Raw genomic sequence first — 18,817 nt, 5'->3', positions numbered from 1 at the left:
TGAAACCTCCATAAACTTCCTCATTCAGCACAATCCAGTCAAAAAACCCGACAAACAACAACAGTAGCCATGTAAACTTTATAAATCCCTCAAAAAACCCTTCAATTATAATTGAAGAGAAAATCCAACTGAAAAAAAAAAAAAAAAAGGGATAAAAAGGGGGGATCAAAGCATCATAAATTGCATTGTGCATTGTTTTTATCACTTTGGTGTTTTTTCAAACTACTCTATTGACAAGTTAGACTGTCAATTCGAACAGACTAACAGTGTTGTATATCGTGTGTGTATTAATTCACTGAATTAGAAATATTAGACTCAACCATCAAGTCCTTGCAAGGAGAACAATTCTTAAACATCAAAATGTAAACCAAAATTCTAGATCAGCATCCATTCAAAGTTCTAGCAAAGAAACCTCTTGTGCTGTGTTTGTTCTCTCTCCTGCAAGGGCCCAGCAGGACGTGACAAACACTGCCTTTTTAATTTTTCTAACAGAAAGGGTAAATTATGGATGCTAAATCTGAGCCACAGTGCCTGTACAAATTACAGGCCGCATAGCTCCTCAGGCTGCCTGAGAAAGTAGCCTGGGAAAAATATGAGAAGGAATTAAAACAATCCTCAGAGACAGAAAACAACTGCCAGGTGCTGTTTGTCTGTCCTCTTGTTTTCCCTTGCAGGAGAAACTCAGGGGGGTAGTGTGCCCCTGACCAATGATGGTGATGTAGCACTTTGCTAACCAATAAGTTTCCTTTCTGTACTTTTCCACGTATCTGTCTATAAGACAAGCCTAGAGCAATAAACTAAAGAATTCTCGTGTTGTGACTCCCTTGAGAGTTTATGTCGTTTTTTATAGCCATTCCCAATCGGAACGACACTCTCCCTCAGAGACAGGGTTCCTGGACGAGGTGAGCCAGGACAGCTTTGTGCTGGGCCTGGGCTACGACCGCCCTTACCAGCTGGAGCCTGCGGTGAGGGAGCCCATGAGCATCCAGATGTACCAGCCCCTCAACCTCAAGAGCTGCATCTGGACCTTTGACACTTATTATGACATGACCGAGTTAACTGATGTGTGTGGGGGCTCTGTCACCGCTGAGTTCCAGGTGACAGGCCCATCCAGAGTTCTCCAGGTATCCCAGATCTGTCACAGTTCTCAGGCACAGCTCTGCGTTGTGTGGAGCTGCTGCTCTGCCCTGCACAGGTGGAGCGTGGCTTCCCCCCCCGCCCCCTCACCTGGAAGAAAACAGTGCTGTGTGCATTTATTTAATTTATTTTCCATTTCATTCATTTCCCATTTATTTTATTCTCTAAATCTTCAGAGTGCCAGGAAAATACTGGTTTTTTTCATGTAGGGCCATATTGGAAATACAAAACGTTCTCAGCTCGGCTCTATTTTACAATTTTGACTGTGTTCTCGGCCAAGAGAAATGAGCAGAGGACAGAGCAGAGGCAGCTCAGTCCATGCTCCACAACATGGGATATTTTAGCTCATTTCCTAATTAAGAGACCTAAAGCCAAAAATATTCCTCTAGAAATGAGTGGCTTTCCTTATTTGGGGTGTCTCACTTCCCTCTCCTGGCTGCATTATCCATTTGCAGCCCACTCCATTTCCCCCAAGTTCTTCCATTAAATTCCCAGCCACATTGCTTGGACCAGCATCATCTCTGTTAATTCCTGCCAGCCTGGAACTAGTTCATGAAGTTTCCTTTTATAGCTCCTATTGTTTGCACAAACCCAGAGGAGCCGCCTGGCCAGAGAAACTGCCCAGTGGAGCATGTGGAGCCTGGCCCCAGCCAGACTGGAACATCTCCCCGAATTCTCCAGGGCCTGCAAAGTACAGCTGCACTCTGCAGATAATAAATGGAGAGCTCTGGGAGGCCTGATCAAGCAGAATTGCTCATTTTTAATTCACAGCCTTGGAAATCAGGGGGGTTTTGAGGTGAAATTGTGCCCAGAGTTCCTTTGTCCCATGGTCCCAGGGAGCCTTAGCACTGCCCCTGGATTACAACGCAGGTTTGTCTGAGGTACCTGCACGTAAAGAACATCCAGAGTCACCTCTGACTTCACTGGAAGGTGCACAACCCCCTTTTTGGGGTTTTATTGCCAGGTAAGGGACTCTGCCCAGTCCTTCCTGACAGTCCACGTCCCTCTTTACATGTCCTACATCTATGTGACAGCACCGAGGGGCTGGGCTTCCCTGGAGCACCACACCGAGATGGAGTTCTCCTTCTTCTAAGACACCGTTCTCTGGAGGACAGGTGAGCCTGAGGCACTCCAAGGGCTATGGAAGAAGTGGTTCCTTCATGTTTTCCCCTTAGCTCCTGCACTGCCCCCAGAGTCCTGAGGGAGCGGGGAACTCGGAATATTGCCTTCCTCTGTGCTTGCGGGGGGCTTAGGCAGCCGATGGCTGACGGAGGGAGCGTGCAGCTGGCTCACTGGAGGCTGATCCCAGCTGAACCCTGCCTTGTGGAGGTGTCCCAAACACTTCTGGGGCTGGCAGAGCCCAGCAGAGGAGAGCGAGGGTGCTGTGTGGGCTCCCATTGGCACTGTCCTTGCAGGGATCCAGACGGACAGCGTGCTCTCAGCTCGCCTGCAGATAATCCGCATCTACATCCGCGAGGACGACCGGCCGGTCATCGAGTTCAAGACGCAGGCCAAGTTCAGAGGTGAGGGCAGTGATCCTGGCAGGGACACAGAGCAGGGTCACACAGAGCTCTGCTCTGACGGCACAGGCAGCGGAACGAGTCCCCGTCCCCGCCGGGAGCCCCTCTGCCCCTGCGAGGTGGGGCCTCTCCGCGCTCTGCCTCCCATCACCTCCTTGTCCTCCCCCAGGGCTGTTTGTCATGGAGCACCACAGCCTGCCAGATGTCAGGTCCTCTTTGGTAACTCCAGAGCACCTGGGAGGCATCGAATTTGCCCTGCAGCTGCTGTGGAGCGCTCAGACTTTTGATTCTCCCTACCAGCTCTGGAGAGCAACCAGCTCCTACAACTGAGGTGAGGGTTGGGGGTGCAGTCCCCTCCGGCAGATTCCCCCGCAGCACCACGTTCTCCCTGGCACCCCTTCAGCAGCCACGCCAGCAATAGCACGGAATGCTCAGGAGCTTGGCCAGAGCTGGAGCACTGTTGTACTGAGAGAAAAATCAGCTCAGCCTCTTGGAAAGGAATTTTTCCAGCAATGAAGCCTGTGGATAGACAGATCCCAGAGTCACACTTGTCCCTCGGGGACTGCTGGATGACATTGCTGGGGCAAGGGAGAGGTGCTGCCCTGGGTGAAGAGCTTTGAGCTCTGCTTGGTGACTGCAGGGTCTCCTGTCTGTTCCCAGGAAGATTTACTCTGGAGAATACACCATCTTCCTGATCCTCTGCACGGTGCAGCCCACGCAGCCGTGGGCAGAGCTTGGGGCCGAGCCCCTGCCCTGCACGGCTCACACTCCCGAGCGGTAAGAGGGCAGGAGGGCAGGCTCGGCCCCTTTGGGGTGCACACCTGTCCAAACCTCATCTCCCCTTTGTGTTCTTCCTTGTCCCAATTGCAGGTTTTGATCCCGATCTCCTTCCAGCAGACAAACCGCCCAATTCCAGTTGTTTACTCCCTGAACACAGAGTTTCAGCTCTGTAACAACGAGAAGGTTTTTCTAATGGACCCCACCAAATCAGAAAGGTCTCTGGCAGAAATGGATTACAAGGGGGCTTTTCCAAGGGTAGGATTTACCTCTCCTCTTCTGCTTGTACCCAGTGTTCCTGCTTTCACAGCTTCCATTCCCTGGAGAGGAAAGGGCAAAACCCACATGTAGCTTTGCCTCTTCTACAGCAGTAATTGACATCTTACAGCCCTGTGAAAGAACAGCGTGCTCTGGCACCACGTTTTGTCAGTCCCACACACCGAGCCCTTCCCAAACAACTCAAACCCTTCTGAACACGGACACTTGGCTCTAGCAGCGTTTTCCTGCTTGGGAAATTTCACCTGCCCCTCTTTGTCCCGACCTCCCCAGGGCAGATCCTGTACGGGCGTGTGCTCTGGCACCCCGAACAAAACCTCAACGCCGCTTACAAGCTGCAGCTGGAGAAGGTCCACCTGTGCACAGGCAGGGCTGGCCACGTGCCCCTCTTCGACCCCACGGGCACCGTCTACAACCAGGGTCCCCAGTACAGCTGCATCCAGCCCCACAAGTACCTGAAACACCGATTCCTCCTCCTGGTGAGTGCTCTGCTCCTGCTTCTTCCTGTTTGGGATTTGCTCTGGCAACCAGCAGGTGGTGGCTGCAAAGGGATGAGGAAGGGAGCCTGTGGGGGATGTTTTGTGCTGCTGCTGCTGCAAGCTGTGAACACCAGATCAGTTTTTTCCCACGCTTTGAGTGTGTTCCTGAATCGGTGCCCACGTGTAGGTGTGGAGATGGGGCATTCGGACTAGATCCCTGGCACAGGTGTTTGGTGGGGCTCTGGCTTCCAGTCTCCCTTGGGAAAGCAGACAGCATCCCTCACGACACTTCTCTGACTTTCCAGGACCAAAACCAGCCAGAAGTGACGGATAAGTATTTCCACGATGTGCCTTTTGACGCCCACTTTGCTTCCAAGCTGTCCGAGTTCCACTCGGTGAGCAGCATGCCCGGAGTTGATGGATTTACTCTCAAGGTGGATGCTGTCTACAAGGTATGTAGTACCCAGTGCTTTTAGTAGCCCGAAATGGACTTCTCTGTCCAGGACCTCCCAAACACTTGGTGAATTGTAGACTCTGGGCCTTCAGAATTCACCTCTGATACAAGAAATGAAGATTAGGATGTTAGTCCTGTAATTTCATTTTTTTTTTCCCTGAGGCACTGTCACGATCCGCAAGGTGGGATTCGTGATGTGGTTCTTTTAGCCGGTCTTAGAGTACAAAAGATTATCAGCAAACCAAGGACTTAAACAAGAAAACACAGTTTATTGAGTGCTCATCAGCACTAATATGCGATAGAGGGAAAGAAAAGAGAAAGCAAAGCATAAGGAAAAGAGAGTAAGGGGATTATAGCTACCAACATTGAAGTCCACTCAGCCGTCCAACGACGCAGAGTCTTCTGTCCGTTGGGGAGATCTCAAAGGAAGGTAAGTTTGGGGTATAATTTTATAGTCTTTTGCAAAGCGAGGGGCGCAGGGCCAAAACCAGATGAGATTGATGATCATTGTGATGAAATTCCATTGCGCAGGGAGCAGGTGTAGGGTACAGAGAGATCCATGTCTTGCAAGTCTTTGCTCACCAGCAGGAACAAGGACAAGGTGTTGTGGAAAACCCATTGCACCGGGTACCAGGCACAAACCTCTGCTCACCAGCAGGAATGAGAGCCATGAGTCGTGGAAAACCCGTTGCGCAGGTTACCAAGCCTCTGCTCACCAGCAGGAACGAGAGCAGTGTACCGTGCAACCACCTGCAAACAATCACTGAGCAAACATCCATCTCAGCTAGGCCCAAACCCCCAAACCAAGTCCCTTGTGATATTCAGGGTCTCAGTCTCTGTCCTTGAGACGGTTGTGAGACAGATGAGGGAATCTTCGGACCGTCTCTTACAAGCCCTGAGGAGGAAGATGACATACTGACTTTTATGCAAACGAGAGAGACCAGAGACTTATGGGATGCACCCAGACTGGAAAAAACCCCAGAACAACGAGCCACGCAAAAGGGAAGGAATAGAACCAGCACCATCTAACAAGGAAGACCCAGAGGAGTCCCCTGACTTCTTTCCAGAGGCCAACATAACCTCGAGGAGACTCGACTGGGATGACAGCCTAGACTATGAGCCCAAAAGAACGAGTCTTCCTGGGGACTCCCGTGAGGAAGGAAGGCCCAGCTCTGCCCTAGTGACACAGCTGCACAGATCCTTCTCTTCTGCGGTGTCCAGTGGGAGCAGTGGCGGTGTGCGCAACCCCTCGGGCCCCCACCCCAGAGCTGTCCTGCTTAATAAAGGCCTTTTTAAAACGAGCTGGTCTCCTGGCCCATTTATCACAGATATCATGTCACAGAGAGGAGAAAACTGGCACTATCACCGCTGTAAATGTTACAGATAGGGGCTTGTTCAAGTTAGGCTTGTTCAAACTGTGGGGTGACAGAAAGGGTGAAATTTGGCCTGTCAGTGCTGTGATGTCATAATGGGTGGAAAGTGCATCTTTGACTGCTGTGCTGTCACAGGCAGGCATAAATTGGGGTTCCCACAGTTGTGATGTCACAGAGAGGGGAAAACTGGGGCTATCACACTGTGGAGTCTCAGAGAAAGTATCACAGGTGTTATGACTTGTCTGTTGCCACAAAGGAGATGGAATTGGGGTTGTCATGGCTATGATATCAAAGGGAGGTTTTAATCGGTTCTGTCTGTTCTGTGATGTCACAGAGCGGGGAATAATGAGTCTGTCAGTGCTGTGGTGTTACATCAGAGCTGAAATTCAGGCTGCCGTGGCTGTGATGTCACAGTGTCCTGGGGTGACTTTATGATACTGGTATCCCCAATCGTCTGGTTTATGTTATATATTAAGTCCTGCACCTTTAAGACTGTCTTTGAAAGCAAGAGAGGGGGAAGAAGAAGTGCGCAGTGTGTTAAGGCAAACATCACTCCCACACACCCTGCTCCTGGACTGTGTTGTCTGCAGCACGGACAGACAGCGGGACAGAGCTTCTCTCTGGCTTTTAGTTAGTTTTAGCTAGCTGAGACAGAGGAGTTCCCTGGACCTTTGTTTTTTTCCCAATTTTCTTGGATCTGTGCAAGCCTGCTCTGGACTGAACACCCAGCCAAACCCCGGGAGCTCACGCCTGTGGCCCACCAGGGCCTGGGCCTTGGCACTTTTCCAGCGCTGGAGCCGAGCTGCACCACATGAAAAAAGATTTTTCTTCCTAGACTTACCATCCCATTGAACAGCAAGAGGTTTTATTATTTAATATTACTCAATTTCTGTTAAATAAACAGCTTTTTCCACTTCTCTCCACAGAATTTTTTTTTTCCCTTTTCCCGGACCCGTTGGTGGGGAGGGGCATTTCCCTGTGGAGATCCCCATTTGGAGTTTTCCTTCCTGATTTGCCCTAAACTAAGACAAATACAGTTTTTGGCGCCCAACTTGGGGCAAAAGAAAGTGGAAAAACCTGTACTGATTGTTGGTTGTATTTATTCTGTATTGGGATAAAGCAGTCAGTAGTCATGTTGTTTGGATACATAATATCTCTTGAGGTGGAGGTCTTCATGTGGACCTGGTCCCTAAAAGTTTTTGAGGTTTTAATACCTGTCTTTGCCCTCTTTCACAGTAGAGGGGCACGGATTAGAATGGTTATTGTGCTGGGCTCGGTGATAATGATTTATAGGAAGTTTATAGAACTACTGAAGTTTCTGTCAGGTATGTTTGGCTCATGGTTTCTTCGCCCGACCCTGCCTCCCAGTCCTAGTAGCACATTTTGGGAGTTTATTGGTAATTGCACCCAGTTTGTTAGAGGAAGACCAGAGGATGAGGCTTTTCAGCCTTTTCTTTCTTTCTTCTCCTTTAAATCTGTTATGTCCCTCTTTGAGAATACCCAGTTTCCCCTGAGTGTTAAGGATACCACTTTCCTGGTAGTACAGCTGGCTCAGCTGTTAAGCTTCCTCTATATAGTCTGCAGCTTCTATAGGATGAGGGCTGAGATATCCAGAAGAGCCAACGAGACCCCTGCCCCAGAAGTAGACTCAGGTGTGGGAAATCCTGAGTGGTGTAGAGAGTGGGAGAGAATTGGCCGAACTCTGAAGGAATTTTCTGATCCCCCAGCCTGGGAATTTTCACGTGAACAAATTCAGAACCCAGATGAAGTAGGGAAATATCTGGAAGAGAATTGCTGTGATGATTCTAAAAAGAAAAATATCATTGCAATAAGCTGGGCCCTAGCGTATGCTTATCGCACGGTGCTAGATACTGTTGGGCAGGCAGATAAATCAGCAGCTACCCCAGTGACTCAGGCTAAACCAGAGAGTGAGCCTAAGCCAGCAGTCAAACCAGACAGTGAGCCTAATCCAGTGTCTGTTGCTCCTGCCACGAGAGGCATGAAATTCAAAACCAAAACCGATCGGCCAGTAGATGATGATAATGGTGATGTGGGGGAAGGACCCTCAAGACCAGCAACTGACACAAAATCAGAAGGCACTGGTGAACCTTTCTCCCTGAAGGACCTTCGTGGCCTGAGAAAAGATTACACTCAACGACCTGATGAATCTATAATTAGTTGGTTAGTCCGTCTGTGGGATGCTGCAGGTGAGGCTACCGTTCTGGATGGCACTGAAGCGAGGCATCTGGGATCCCTGTCACACGACCCGGTTATTGACCAGGAGATGATGAGTGGGGCTGACCCTTATAGTCTCTGGGAACGGGTCCTAAGAAGTGTGGCACAATGATATCTGTGTGCAGACGATCTCTATATACAGCAAACTCGTTGGAAAACCATAGAACAAGGGATTCAGCGCTTGAGAGAAATGGCAATAGTAGAGATTGTCTTTGTGAGTGACTTAGGTACTAGAAATCCAGACTTGGTGCCATGCACATCTGTGATGTGGCGAAAACTTGTTCGACTTGGGCCACAAGAATACGCTTCTGCTTTAGCAACAATGAAGCAGGATGACCGGGAAGAGACTGTGTTGGATATGGCAAAGAAGCTTCGAGCATATGCAGATACCGTGCATGGCCCCATGAAGGCAACAATTGCAGCTATGGAAACACGTATGCAAAACTTCCACGACAAAATGGAGGAGAATTTCAAGAAACTCAAGGAAGACCTTCTTCCAGTTTCAGCAGTACAAACCAGGAGCCCTGGTACTCAACGCAGAAGTTACCCAGATAGAGAGAAAAAGCTACGAGCTGAGCTGTGGTTTTTCCTACGTGAGCTCTGTGGAGATGGCTGGAAAGGTGGAAAAGGGCCGACTGGCAACGCAGAGGAAAGCCAATCTGGGCTGCTGATGAGTGGAAAGACATCGCCACCAGGGTAGAGAAACTGTCTGTGAGCGTCCGTCATGTAGATGCCTATGTCCCCAAGAATAGGGCTAATGAAGAGCACCTAAACAATGAGCAGGTGGATCAGGCTGCAAAGATAGAGGTGTCAAAGATAGACTTAGATTGGCAACACAAGGGAGAGTTGTTCCTAGCTCGATGGGCCCATGACGCCTCAGGCCATCAGGGTAGAGATGCCACCTATAAGTGGGCACGAGACCGAGAGGTGGACCTAACCATGGACAGTATTTCCCAAGTTATCCATGACTGTGAGACGTGTGCCACGATCAAGCAGGCCAAGCGGTTGAAGCCGCTATGGTATGGTGGGCGTTGGTCCAAATATAGATATGGGGAAGCCTGGCAGATTGACTACATCACACTGCCCCAAACCCGCCAAGGCAAGCGCTACGTGCTCACAATGGTAGAAGCCACCACTGGATGGTTGGAAACCTACCCTGTGCCTCATGCTACAGCCCGTAACACCATCCTGGGACTTGAAAAGCAGGTCCTTTGGAGGCATGGTACCCCTGAGAGGATTGAGTCAGACAATGGGACTCATTTCAAGAACAGCCTTATAAACAGCTGGGCTAGGGAACATGGCATTGAGTGGGTGTACCATATCCCTTACCATGCACCTGCTGCGGGAAAAGTGGAGAGGTACAATGGACTGTTAAAGACTACCTTGAAAGCGTTGGGTGGGGGATCTTTCAAAAATTGGGAGCAGCATCTAGCAAAGGCCACCTGGATAGTTAACACCCGAGGTTCCACCAATCGAGCAGGCCCAGCCCAATCCGAGCCCCTGCATAAAGTAGACGGAGACAAGGTCCCAGCAGTACATCTCAGAGGTTTGTTAGGAAAGACAGTTTGGATCAATTCTACTTCGAGTACAGACAAACCCATTTGTGGAGCTGTTTTTGCTCAAGGACCGGGTTGCACATGGTGGATAATGAGGAAAGATAGAACAACACAATGTGTACCTCAGGGAGATCTGATGGTTGGGTGAAGATTATGAATAAATGCCCTTGTCTGTATACAATGTATGTGTTGTAGGGTTAAAATATATATATATATTAATTTTGATAATAAGTTGACGATATGGGGATAAGGGGTGGAATGTCCTGGGGTGACTTTATGATACTGGTATCCCCAATCGTCTGGTTTATATTATATATTAAGTCCTGCACCTTTAAGACTGTCTTTGAAAGCAAGAGAGGGGGAAGAAGAAGTGCGCAGTGTGTTAAGGCAAACATCACTCCCACACACCCCGCTCCTGGACTGTGGTGTCTGCAGCACGGACAGACAGCGGGACAGAGCTTCTCTCTGGCTTTTAGTTAGTTTTAGCTAGCTGAGGCAGAGGAGTTCCCTGGACCTTTGTTTTTTTCCCAATTTTCTTGGATCTGTGCAAGCCTGCTCTGGACTGAACACCCAGCCAAACCCCGGGAGCTCACGCCTGTGGCCCACCAGGGCCTGGGCCTCGGCACTTTTCCAGCGCTGGAGGGACTGATAAGAACCTGAGCGAGCCGAGCTGCACCACATGAAAAAAGATTTTTCTTTCTAGACTTACCATCCCATTGAACAGCAAGAGGTTTTATTATTTAATATTACTCAATTTCTGTTAAATAAACAGCTTTTTCCACTTCTCTCCACGGAATTTTTTTTTTTTCCCTTTTCCCGGACCCATTGGTGGGGAGGGGCATTTCCCTGTGGAGATCCCCATTTGGAGTTGTCGCCAGAGGTCGGGGATTACCGGAGCCGCGGAAGACAAGCCTCATGCTATCATGGTCAGCAAGTCTCAGTTTATTGAAATCTTATGCACAACTTATAATGCTTTTAATTAGTTTATACATATTGCAAAAACTCAGCTCATTATTGGTCTGCTACCATTGACGCCTATTGTTCTTTGTGGTTGGCCTTGCAGTTACCAGTTCCTTATCTTCAGTTTGCAGTTCTGCATATTTTGGCAGTTTCGACATCTTGTAATCTATGTAACTCTCTCTTCAGGGACATACTGACCCTGAGGCTTCATACTTTAACTAATCTTACAGTATCATGTCCTTTTTCTCTTAGCCATTCTTCTGTCAGGCTCTCTACACTTCCCCCATTTTCTTTAATGGTCAGCATAGACAATCGGTGGTTTTCAAACATCGTCATTACCGTACGCTGCAAACATTGCATTAAACAGGGTAAGATAATCATGATGGCCAGAATTACAAGAAGAATGACTAACCCCATCTGTACTAAATTTTTCAACCACCCCGTTATGCCTAGGGACTGCAACCATCCATCTATTCCCAATCCTTCTTGTACCCTCAAATGTGTAGTCAAATCTTGCAACTTCTTAATTTGTGGATGTATAGAAACAGAATGATCAGATATATTCATACAACACATCCCTTCAAATTCATCGCAACCGTGTCCTTGCGCTAACAACAAAAAATCAATAGCAGCTCTATTTTGAAGCGTAGCATGCCTAATTGAATCTACATCAAGCAAAAGATTGGACAAAGCTTGCGATGTGGCATTAGTTTGTCTTGCAAGCCAACATCTCATTTTCCTCAATGTGCTCAAGGCTTGTGCGGTCCCAATACCATGGACAAGGGACCCGAAAACTGTCTGCACTGGGCTCCAAAAGTCTGCATTACCATCACAATCCTTGGCAAAGGCATGGACAAACCTTCTCTCTCTATGCTTTCGATATTGGTGCAGGATCATTGATGTATTGGGTGTTAAGAGAGTCAATCGGCCTAGCGTGCAAGGACCGCCTTCCATTCGTGAAGGGATCCCTGCCCAAGCTCGATCTCCACATATTAGAAACACACCGTCTGGCAGCCTGATAGGCGTGTTAGAGGATCTTGAGATGTTCTGCGTGGTGTAATTACACCATGCTGAGTTATTTCTATATATCGACAGAGATGAGTTAACATTAATGGGCAATGACTTATTAGGTCCTACTCCTCGAGAAACACTTGTCCAATTAAACCTTAAACAAACCTTAAACATCTGCTAATATGGATCCTAAAATCTCAAGCTCTTGTGGCTCAATTGCTAATGTAGGAAAATGGGGCATAATTTGGTCCCACTGATCTACATTGCCCTGGGGATTAGTGGAGTTACAGTTGTGTGCTGATGATGGACAAGGCCAATTATCTAGAGGAATGCCTACAAGACAAGTGGAAAAAGGATTGCCTGGGGAGCTTAGGGCTAAACATATTGCTTCTTGGCCAGTTTTGTTAGCCAGCGTAACCCAAATATTTTCTTTGGGTTGTGCTGGTACATAAACACAATTAATCAATGGTAGCGTCGCAAGCACAAGCAAAAGCCATATCATAATGTTCTGTCGTTTAAAGGATCGCAACATTTGATCAGTGGCTTTTTTGATGGGGCCTGCAACGTCGATCAAAACGACGGCAAGTATGGTCCCAACGATCTGGAGAAACTTGCCAATTTGTCGGGATCCGAACATCTTTTCCACAAACAGTATCAAGAATTGCAGAGTTGCTATCTGCGATGACACGGTCTACTGTGTGTTTCACTCTCCAAACCAGCTCCCTGAGATGTAAATGCTCCCTGTTCTCAATCTTTTGGACCACGGTTCCAAATGGTTCTCCCACTAAGTCAACTAATGCTCTCTGGGGGGAGGCCCTCTGCCACTCAAAAGAGCAAACAAGGCACCAATACCCTCGTCCAAGCGCACGCTGTGACAACCAAAGAGTCTTTTCACACCCGCCACACCTCAGTTTAACCCACGCAATGTGTTCAACTGAGTAACAATGAAGGCAATGCCTGGGGAGATAGCATAGATAATGATTATTCAGAGCTGGGAGCACAGAGTCTTCTATCTCCCGTTCCGACTCAAACAGAATCCGGGTGCCGAATCTTTCCTCAATCCGCAGCAGGAGAGGTGCAATCGCCTTCTGAAGCCGGAGTTGCCTTCTCCTGTCCAGGCTGCTCACCGGGCTGTTCATCGGGTATGGCAGCATGCGTCCACCTCCCGGGTATCCACTGTGGACCTGTAGGGGTGGAAACACACACATAGCTCCGCCCCCAGTAAAGGACTTGGGCAGGATTCTGCCAAATGCCAGTTTTGGGGTCCTTATACTTGACAAATATAGGGGGCGAGGGCAAGGGATCTCTCTGAAAATGTACAATAACAGGGGGCGTGTCTCTGTCTCCAAACAGACATAAGTGATTTAAAACAAACAGGCTTCTTAGCAGTCTCTCTGTGGGGCTCTTGATATCTGTGTATTTTTCTAAATAACTCTTCAAGGTCCCATTGGCTCTTTCTACAATTGCTTGCCCTGTAGAGACATGTGGAATACCCCTGGTGTGTTTGATATTCCAAAAGTCCATCAATTTTCTGAATTTCTGACTGCAATATGCTGACCCATTATCTGTCTTTATGTTCCTGGGAACGCCCATTATAGCAATACAACTGTTTAGATGTTTCTCAACATGCTTAGCTTGCTCTCCAGGCTGAGCTGTAGCCCAAATATAATGACTATATGTGTCAATAGTTACATGAACATATTTCAGCCTGCCGAATGATGGCACATGAGTAACATCCATTTGCCACAGTTCATTGGGCAACAATCCCTTTGGATTAACTCCCATGCTAAGTCCTATGCCCCCATTACGGTGACTGCAGACAGGGCAAGTTTTCACAATGGCTCGTGCCTCGCTGAGTGGTAACTGGAACTCGCGGGCCAGTCCTTTTGCATTCTGATGGAAGATGTTATGACTTTCTTTCGCTGCTACAGTGCGTGGAAGGATGTTTTGCTGCTGCGCCATTACCAATTTATCGGCTCTGGCATTTCCTTCTCCAAGACCCTCTTCCCATTTATGGCTACGAATGTGGATGATGGAGTAGGGGTACTTTCGGGCTTGTAAAGTTCGATGCAGTTGCATAAACAGTTCGGCCAATCGAGGGTTGGTTACTTCTTTGACACTTGCATCTTCAATTTTCGATGCTACTCCAACGACATACATTGAATCAGAGACTACATTGACAGGCTCTTGAAATTTCTGGAATGCCCATATGACAGCCAGAAGTTCTAGGGTTTGCAGATTATCATGCAAGGTTGCTAAAATAATGTGATGATACCATTGGCCACCTCTATTCCAAGTGACTGCGGCTTTTCTGGAACGCTTTCCTGCATCGGTAAAAACTGTAATTGCGTCTTGAATGGGTTGATTTTCTCTTAATGGCCTGGTGATCCATTGCCACTCCCCAAGCCAATGCAGGACTTTAGGAGCTAATGGTCCTGTGGTGATGCAACTAGGAGCTTGTAAAAGTGCTTCCGTAAGGTCTGGCGAATTGAGGAGAAACCAATCAAGAGTTGCTTTTTCCATAGGTAACTGAATAATTGCAGGTTCTCTTCCAGTCAGTTCGATCGTGCGCAACCTGCCTTTAATGATTAAGGCCGCAAGCCGTTCGATTTTTTGAGTTATTGTTTTTCTTTGTTGCAACTGAGGGCTAAGCCATTCTAAAACCCTTGTCTCCCCCGCTTTCTTTAGCTGGGTTATAGCTCCCATGAGGTGATCTCTGCTATTCCAAATAGTGAGGCTGACCGGGTAGGCTGGATCGTAACGGCTGACAAATCCGGTAGAGATACACCATGAGATGTCTTGCAGAGCGGCAAGCTGGGGTGGCGTTAGCGTCACTGGAGCGCAAGGATCTGTGCCCTTTAACAGTGGTCGCAAGGTGTCTAACAGCGTGTTAGGGATACCAACGATTGGTTTGAGCCACTGGAGATCACCTAGTAATTTTTGTGCTTCATGAAGAGTGGTTGGTACATCTTGAATAGTGAGCTTTTGCGGCCTTACTTGCCTTTCGGTAATAGTCCATCCTAGGTATTTCCACGGCGGCTGCACTTGAAGTTTTTCTTCGGAAACTTTGAGACCATATTTCTGCAACAGAGTGATAACAGCACGCACTTGTTCTGTAGTAAATGGAGATTTCTGAGCAAATAGTATATCATCCATGTAATGATAAATGATAGTGTCTGGCATTGATTGCCTAATAGGCTGCAATGCTGTATCAATGTACAGCTGACACAAAGTGGGTGAATTTCGCATGCCTTGGGGTAACGTTGTCCATTCAAATCGCTTGTCTAGTTCTCCTCTATTTAAGGAAGGCAGGGTAAATGCAAACCTTTTTGTGTCTTGGGGGTGCAGGGGTATTGTGAAAAAACAGTCTTTCAGGTCTACAATAAGAATAAGCCAATCTTGGGGTATCATGGCTGGGTTAGGGAGACCAGGTTGTAAGGCTCCCATGGGCTCCATCTGCTGATTAACTGCACGCAAGTCCTGTAATAAACGGTAGTTGCCTGACTTTTTCTTAATGACAAAAACAGTCGTGTTCCAGGGACTTGTAGAAGGTTTGAGATGTTGTAGTTGCAGTTGTTCTGCCACTAAGCGATGCGCTTGTTCAAGATTTTCTCTTTTTAAGGGCCATTGCTTAACTACCACAGGTGTATCAGAGATCCATGTTAATGGTAGAGGGAATGTCCAAGCAATGGCTGCCATGATAAAGGGGAATCTGTGAGTACATACCCTAATTGCGACAAAACGTCTCTTCCAGTAATGCAATCGACCTCCGGTGGGAGCGGGGTCAGTGAAAAAATTGTTGTTGCCTGTTTTCCTTCAATTCCTGCAGTGATCAATGGGGCACGTTTAGCAAGTTGGATTCCTCCTATACCGGAGACTGTAGTATTGGCTGATAAAAGGGGCCACATTTTAGGATATTTATTAGTGTCAATAATACAAGTATCTGCCCCAGTATCTAGCAGGGCCTTTTCAAGGGTAATGGTCTGCCCTTGATAACGGAGATGGCAGGCTTTCTTTGGTCGTGTGGCGAGGTCAATGACAGGCAGAGCAATGCTCCCTGAAGAACCAAGACATTTTGTCCGACGTGGTTCAGTGGACCGAGGCGGTATGTTAACAGTCAAGTGTGGAAAAGGCACAAACTGCGCAATTCTTTGCCCTTTTGGAATGGTAAGCGGAGGAAACTGGGTACTAACAATGATGAAAAGTTCTCCTTCAGTATCAGCATCAACTACTCCTGGTTCGATGGAAAGGCCTAGAACGGACCCTGAGGAGCAGCCTAAAATCAGTCCCCCAGTTGGCTGTCCATTAATAATCAGTGGTCCATGAATGCCGGTAGGAATAGTATGTGGAGCATTATTGTAGAGTGTGGTGTCTACTGCTGCTGCCAGGTCCAATCCGAGGCTGCCGGAGGTTGCTGGCAGAAGTTGATCGCTCGGCTGTCGGAGGCAGGGGCTACTTGTGTCTCTGCGCGGCCCGGTTTCGTGCTGGCTCTCGAGTTTCCCGACCCACGACGACAGGCAGTGTTATTGTGAGTGCTGTATTGACATTTTCCGCACCAGACTCCCGACGCATTGCATTCACAGCAGATGTGTCCCATTCGTCCACATCTGAAGCACTTCATTCTTCCCCCCGCAGCGGGGCGCCGTTGCACTATCGTCGCTTGGAGGGGTGCAAGGGCAGCTAAAACCTGACTCTGGGCTGCTAAAGTTTGCTCCTTAAAAGCTTGTGCCTGGTGCTGCAGTCCTTCTCCTATCTTCTGCAGAGCTTCTACCATAAACACCTGAGTGCCACTTGGCATGGCTGCAGCCTTATCTAACAAGTCTTGGACATTCCAATGTCCTGGTGCTGTGGCTATTAAGGATCGAGTTGTAGCATTTCCATTTTGTAATATGCACTGCTTTACTAACACATCTTGCATATGCTCAGCTATACCTGCTTTGGCCAGAGCTTCAATAATTTTGTCCACAAAGGAGCCTAAGGCTTCATCTCTACCTTGCTTAATCCCCATATACATGGGAATACCCCCAGGTGCCCTGATCTTATCCATAGCTCTTTTTGCAACTGCCATAGCCTCTCTCAGCTTTTCCCCCACAAGGCCGCCTGTTGTTCTAAACGAATGTGGGCTCCATTGCCCATAAGTTCATCCACAGTGATGCCTGCGAGAGGGTCACCGGCAGGCCGAGGAAGTGCAGCGCTTGCGGCCGCTTCCTCCCTCCACCGGGTTTCAAACATAAGACTTTGATGAGGGGTATAAATGAGGCGAGACATGCTTCTAATGTCAGTGGGCAGCAGGACAGCTGAATTAAAGAGGTACTCGATCATTTGTTTCGCGGGCTCACTAGTGACTCCAAATTGTGCCACCGTTAATTTTAATTGAGACAAAAGTTTCCAATCAAGCTGTGTAACTTCAGCTCGTTGCCCCCCCCCTGCAAAGGGTGAAATATCACGGGAAAAGCAAGTGGGCAGGCTATTTGCTCTTGAGCTGCTGCCGCCAGTTCCGTGTCTCCCTCTTGCAGACCCTGCCTTGCTAGCGCCGCCCACGCTTCACGCCGACCCTGTGCCAAAGCCTCCGCGAGATCTGATAAGGCTCCGGGGAACGGCTCCGTGGCTGCAGCGTTAGATAATGTACTTGAAGAGGGGGGCGGCGGAAGCGGCGAGTGATCCAAGGGGACAGGGGGTGCAGATGGAGTGGTAGACTCCCTAGGATCTGGCGGGGGCAGATCAACAGAAGCAAATATTGGTGGATTTGGAGCTGAGGGATCGATATAAGCCTTATTGTGATCCTGCGCAGCACGGGCATTATCGGCAGCTCGCTTTTCTGCCTGAAACATTAACAACTCATTCTGCACCACCTTCCATAACTTACTCATCTTTTTTGCTACTTTGTCATCTTCTAAAACTAACTCCCATAAGCGATCACCATACCTGCACCACTCATGCAGCTCGTGGACTGAGTGAGGGTTAGTAAAAAACTCATAAGAAACAGCAGGGGTTAACAGGAGAGGTAAATCCTTCTCTAAATCTAAACCCTTGATGCCCCGCTTTCTCAAGAAGGCGGCAAAAAGATCATACGCCGCTTGCCTGTCCATACTCACCCGTACCGTTGCAACCCCCCAGGCGTCGGCAGCGCGTAGTGGCAGAGCCCACCGATGTGGCACTCAGGGCGAGCTATCGCCGTTCAAGGGACCCTTCCCCAACGCAGCTCTAAGGAGGAAAGGGAAAGTGTGTTCGCACCCCAGATGTCGCCAGAGTTCGGGGATTACCGGAGCCGCGGAAGACAAGTCTCATGCTATCATGGTCAGCAAGTCTCAGTTTATTGAAATCTTATGCACAACTTATAATGCTTTTAATTAGCTTATACATATTGCAAAAACTCAGCTCATTATTGGTCTGCTACCATTGACGCCTATTGTTCTTTGTGGTTTGCCTTGCAGTCATCAGGTCTTTATCTTCAGCTTGCAGTTCTGCATATTTTGGCAGTTTTGACATCTTGTTATCTATGTAAATCTCTCTTCAGGGACATACTGACCCTGAGGCCTCATACTTTAACTAATCTTACAGTATCATGTCCTTTTTCTCTTAGCCATTCTTCTGTCAGGCTCTCTACGGACCTGTCACACGTTCTCCTCGCCAGAAACAGTGCAAAAGCTTTCCGCTTGCACTACGAAAGGCAGAATTCGCGACTCCACAGTTCAGTGAAAGTAACCGCAAGAGGCGAGCCTCCTTCGGCAGAAGCTGCTTTCCAGAGCTCTTGGTCACAGGACAAAGTACCATGTGTGTCAGAGGGAGAGTGCCGGTCAGCGCGCGGGCGGTGGAAAGCGTGAGCGCTGTGGGCAGGTGAATAAGAAAGCTGTTTAACAAGCATCTGGCGCGGGAAACTTTCAGACTGCAAGTGGAACGTAGCTGCCACTCGCACGCTTCCTGATTAGTCGATAGTTGTCGTGTGGAAGAAGTACGACCACGACTTCCTTCTGCTGCTCCCTACTGCTGTTGCTGCTCTCTCCGACAACAATTGTGCTTTCCCTTTTACTTCGAGATG

General features: G+C 48.4%; 1 protein-coding gene and 1 pseudogene across 1 annotated transcript; both read right to left on the bottom strand.

Annotated features, from left to right (window-relative positions):
* Window positions 1–10,899: 10,899 nt before the first annotated feature.
* On the bottom strand, window positions 10,900–12,479 carry LOC147649986 (uncharacterized). Its single transcript, XM_086853972.1, is given in 2 exon segments — window positions 10,900–11,949; window positions 11,951–12,479. Coding segments are annotated over 2 exon segments (1,440 nt in total). The 5' UTR covers window positions 12,416–12,479; the 3' UTR covers window positions 10,900–10,974.
* Window positions 12,480–16,150: 3,671 nt separating this feature from the next.
* On the bottom strand, window positions 16,151–17,648 carry LOC147649985 (uncharacterized; annotated as a pseudogene).
* Between the last annotated feature and the right edge of the window lie 1,169 nt (window positions 17,649–18,817).

Source organism: Cyanistes caeruleus, chromosome 17, assembly GCF_971803275.1.
Source record: "Cyanistes caeruleus chromosome 17, bCyaCae1.hap1.1, whole genome shotgun sequence".
Taxonomy (NCBI): domain Eukaryota; kingdom Metazoa; phylum Chordata; class Aves; order Passeriformes; family Paridae; genus Cyanistes; species Cyanistes caeruleus.
This window is presented reverse-complemented; position numbering and strand designations above follow the sequence as displayed.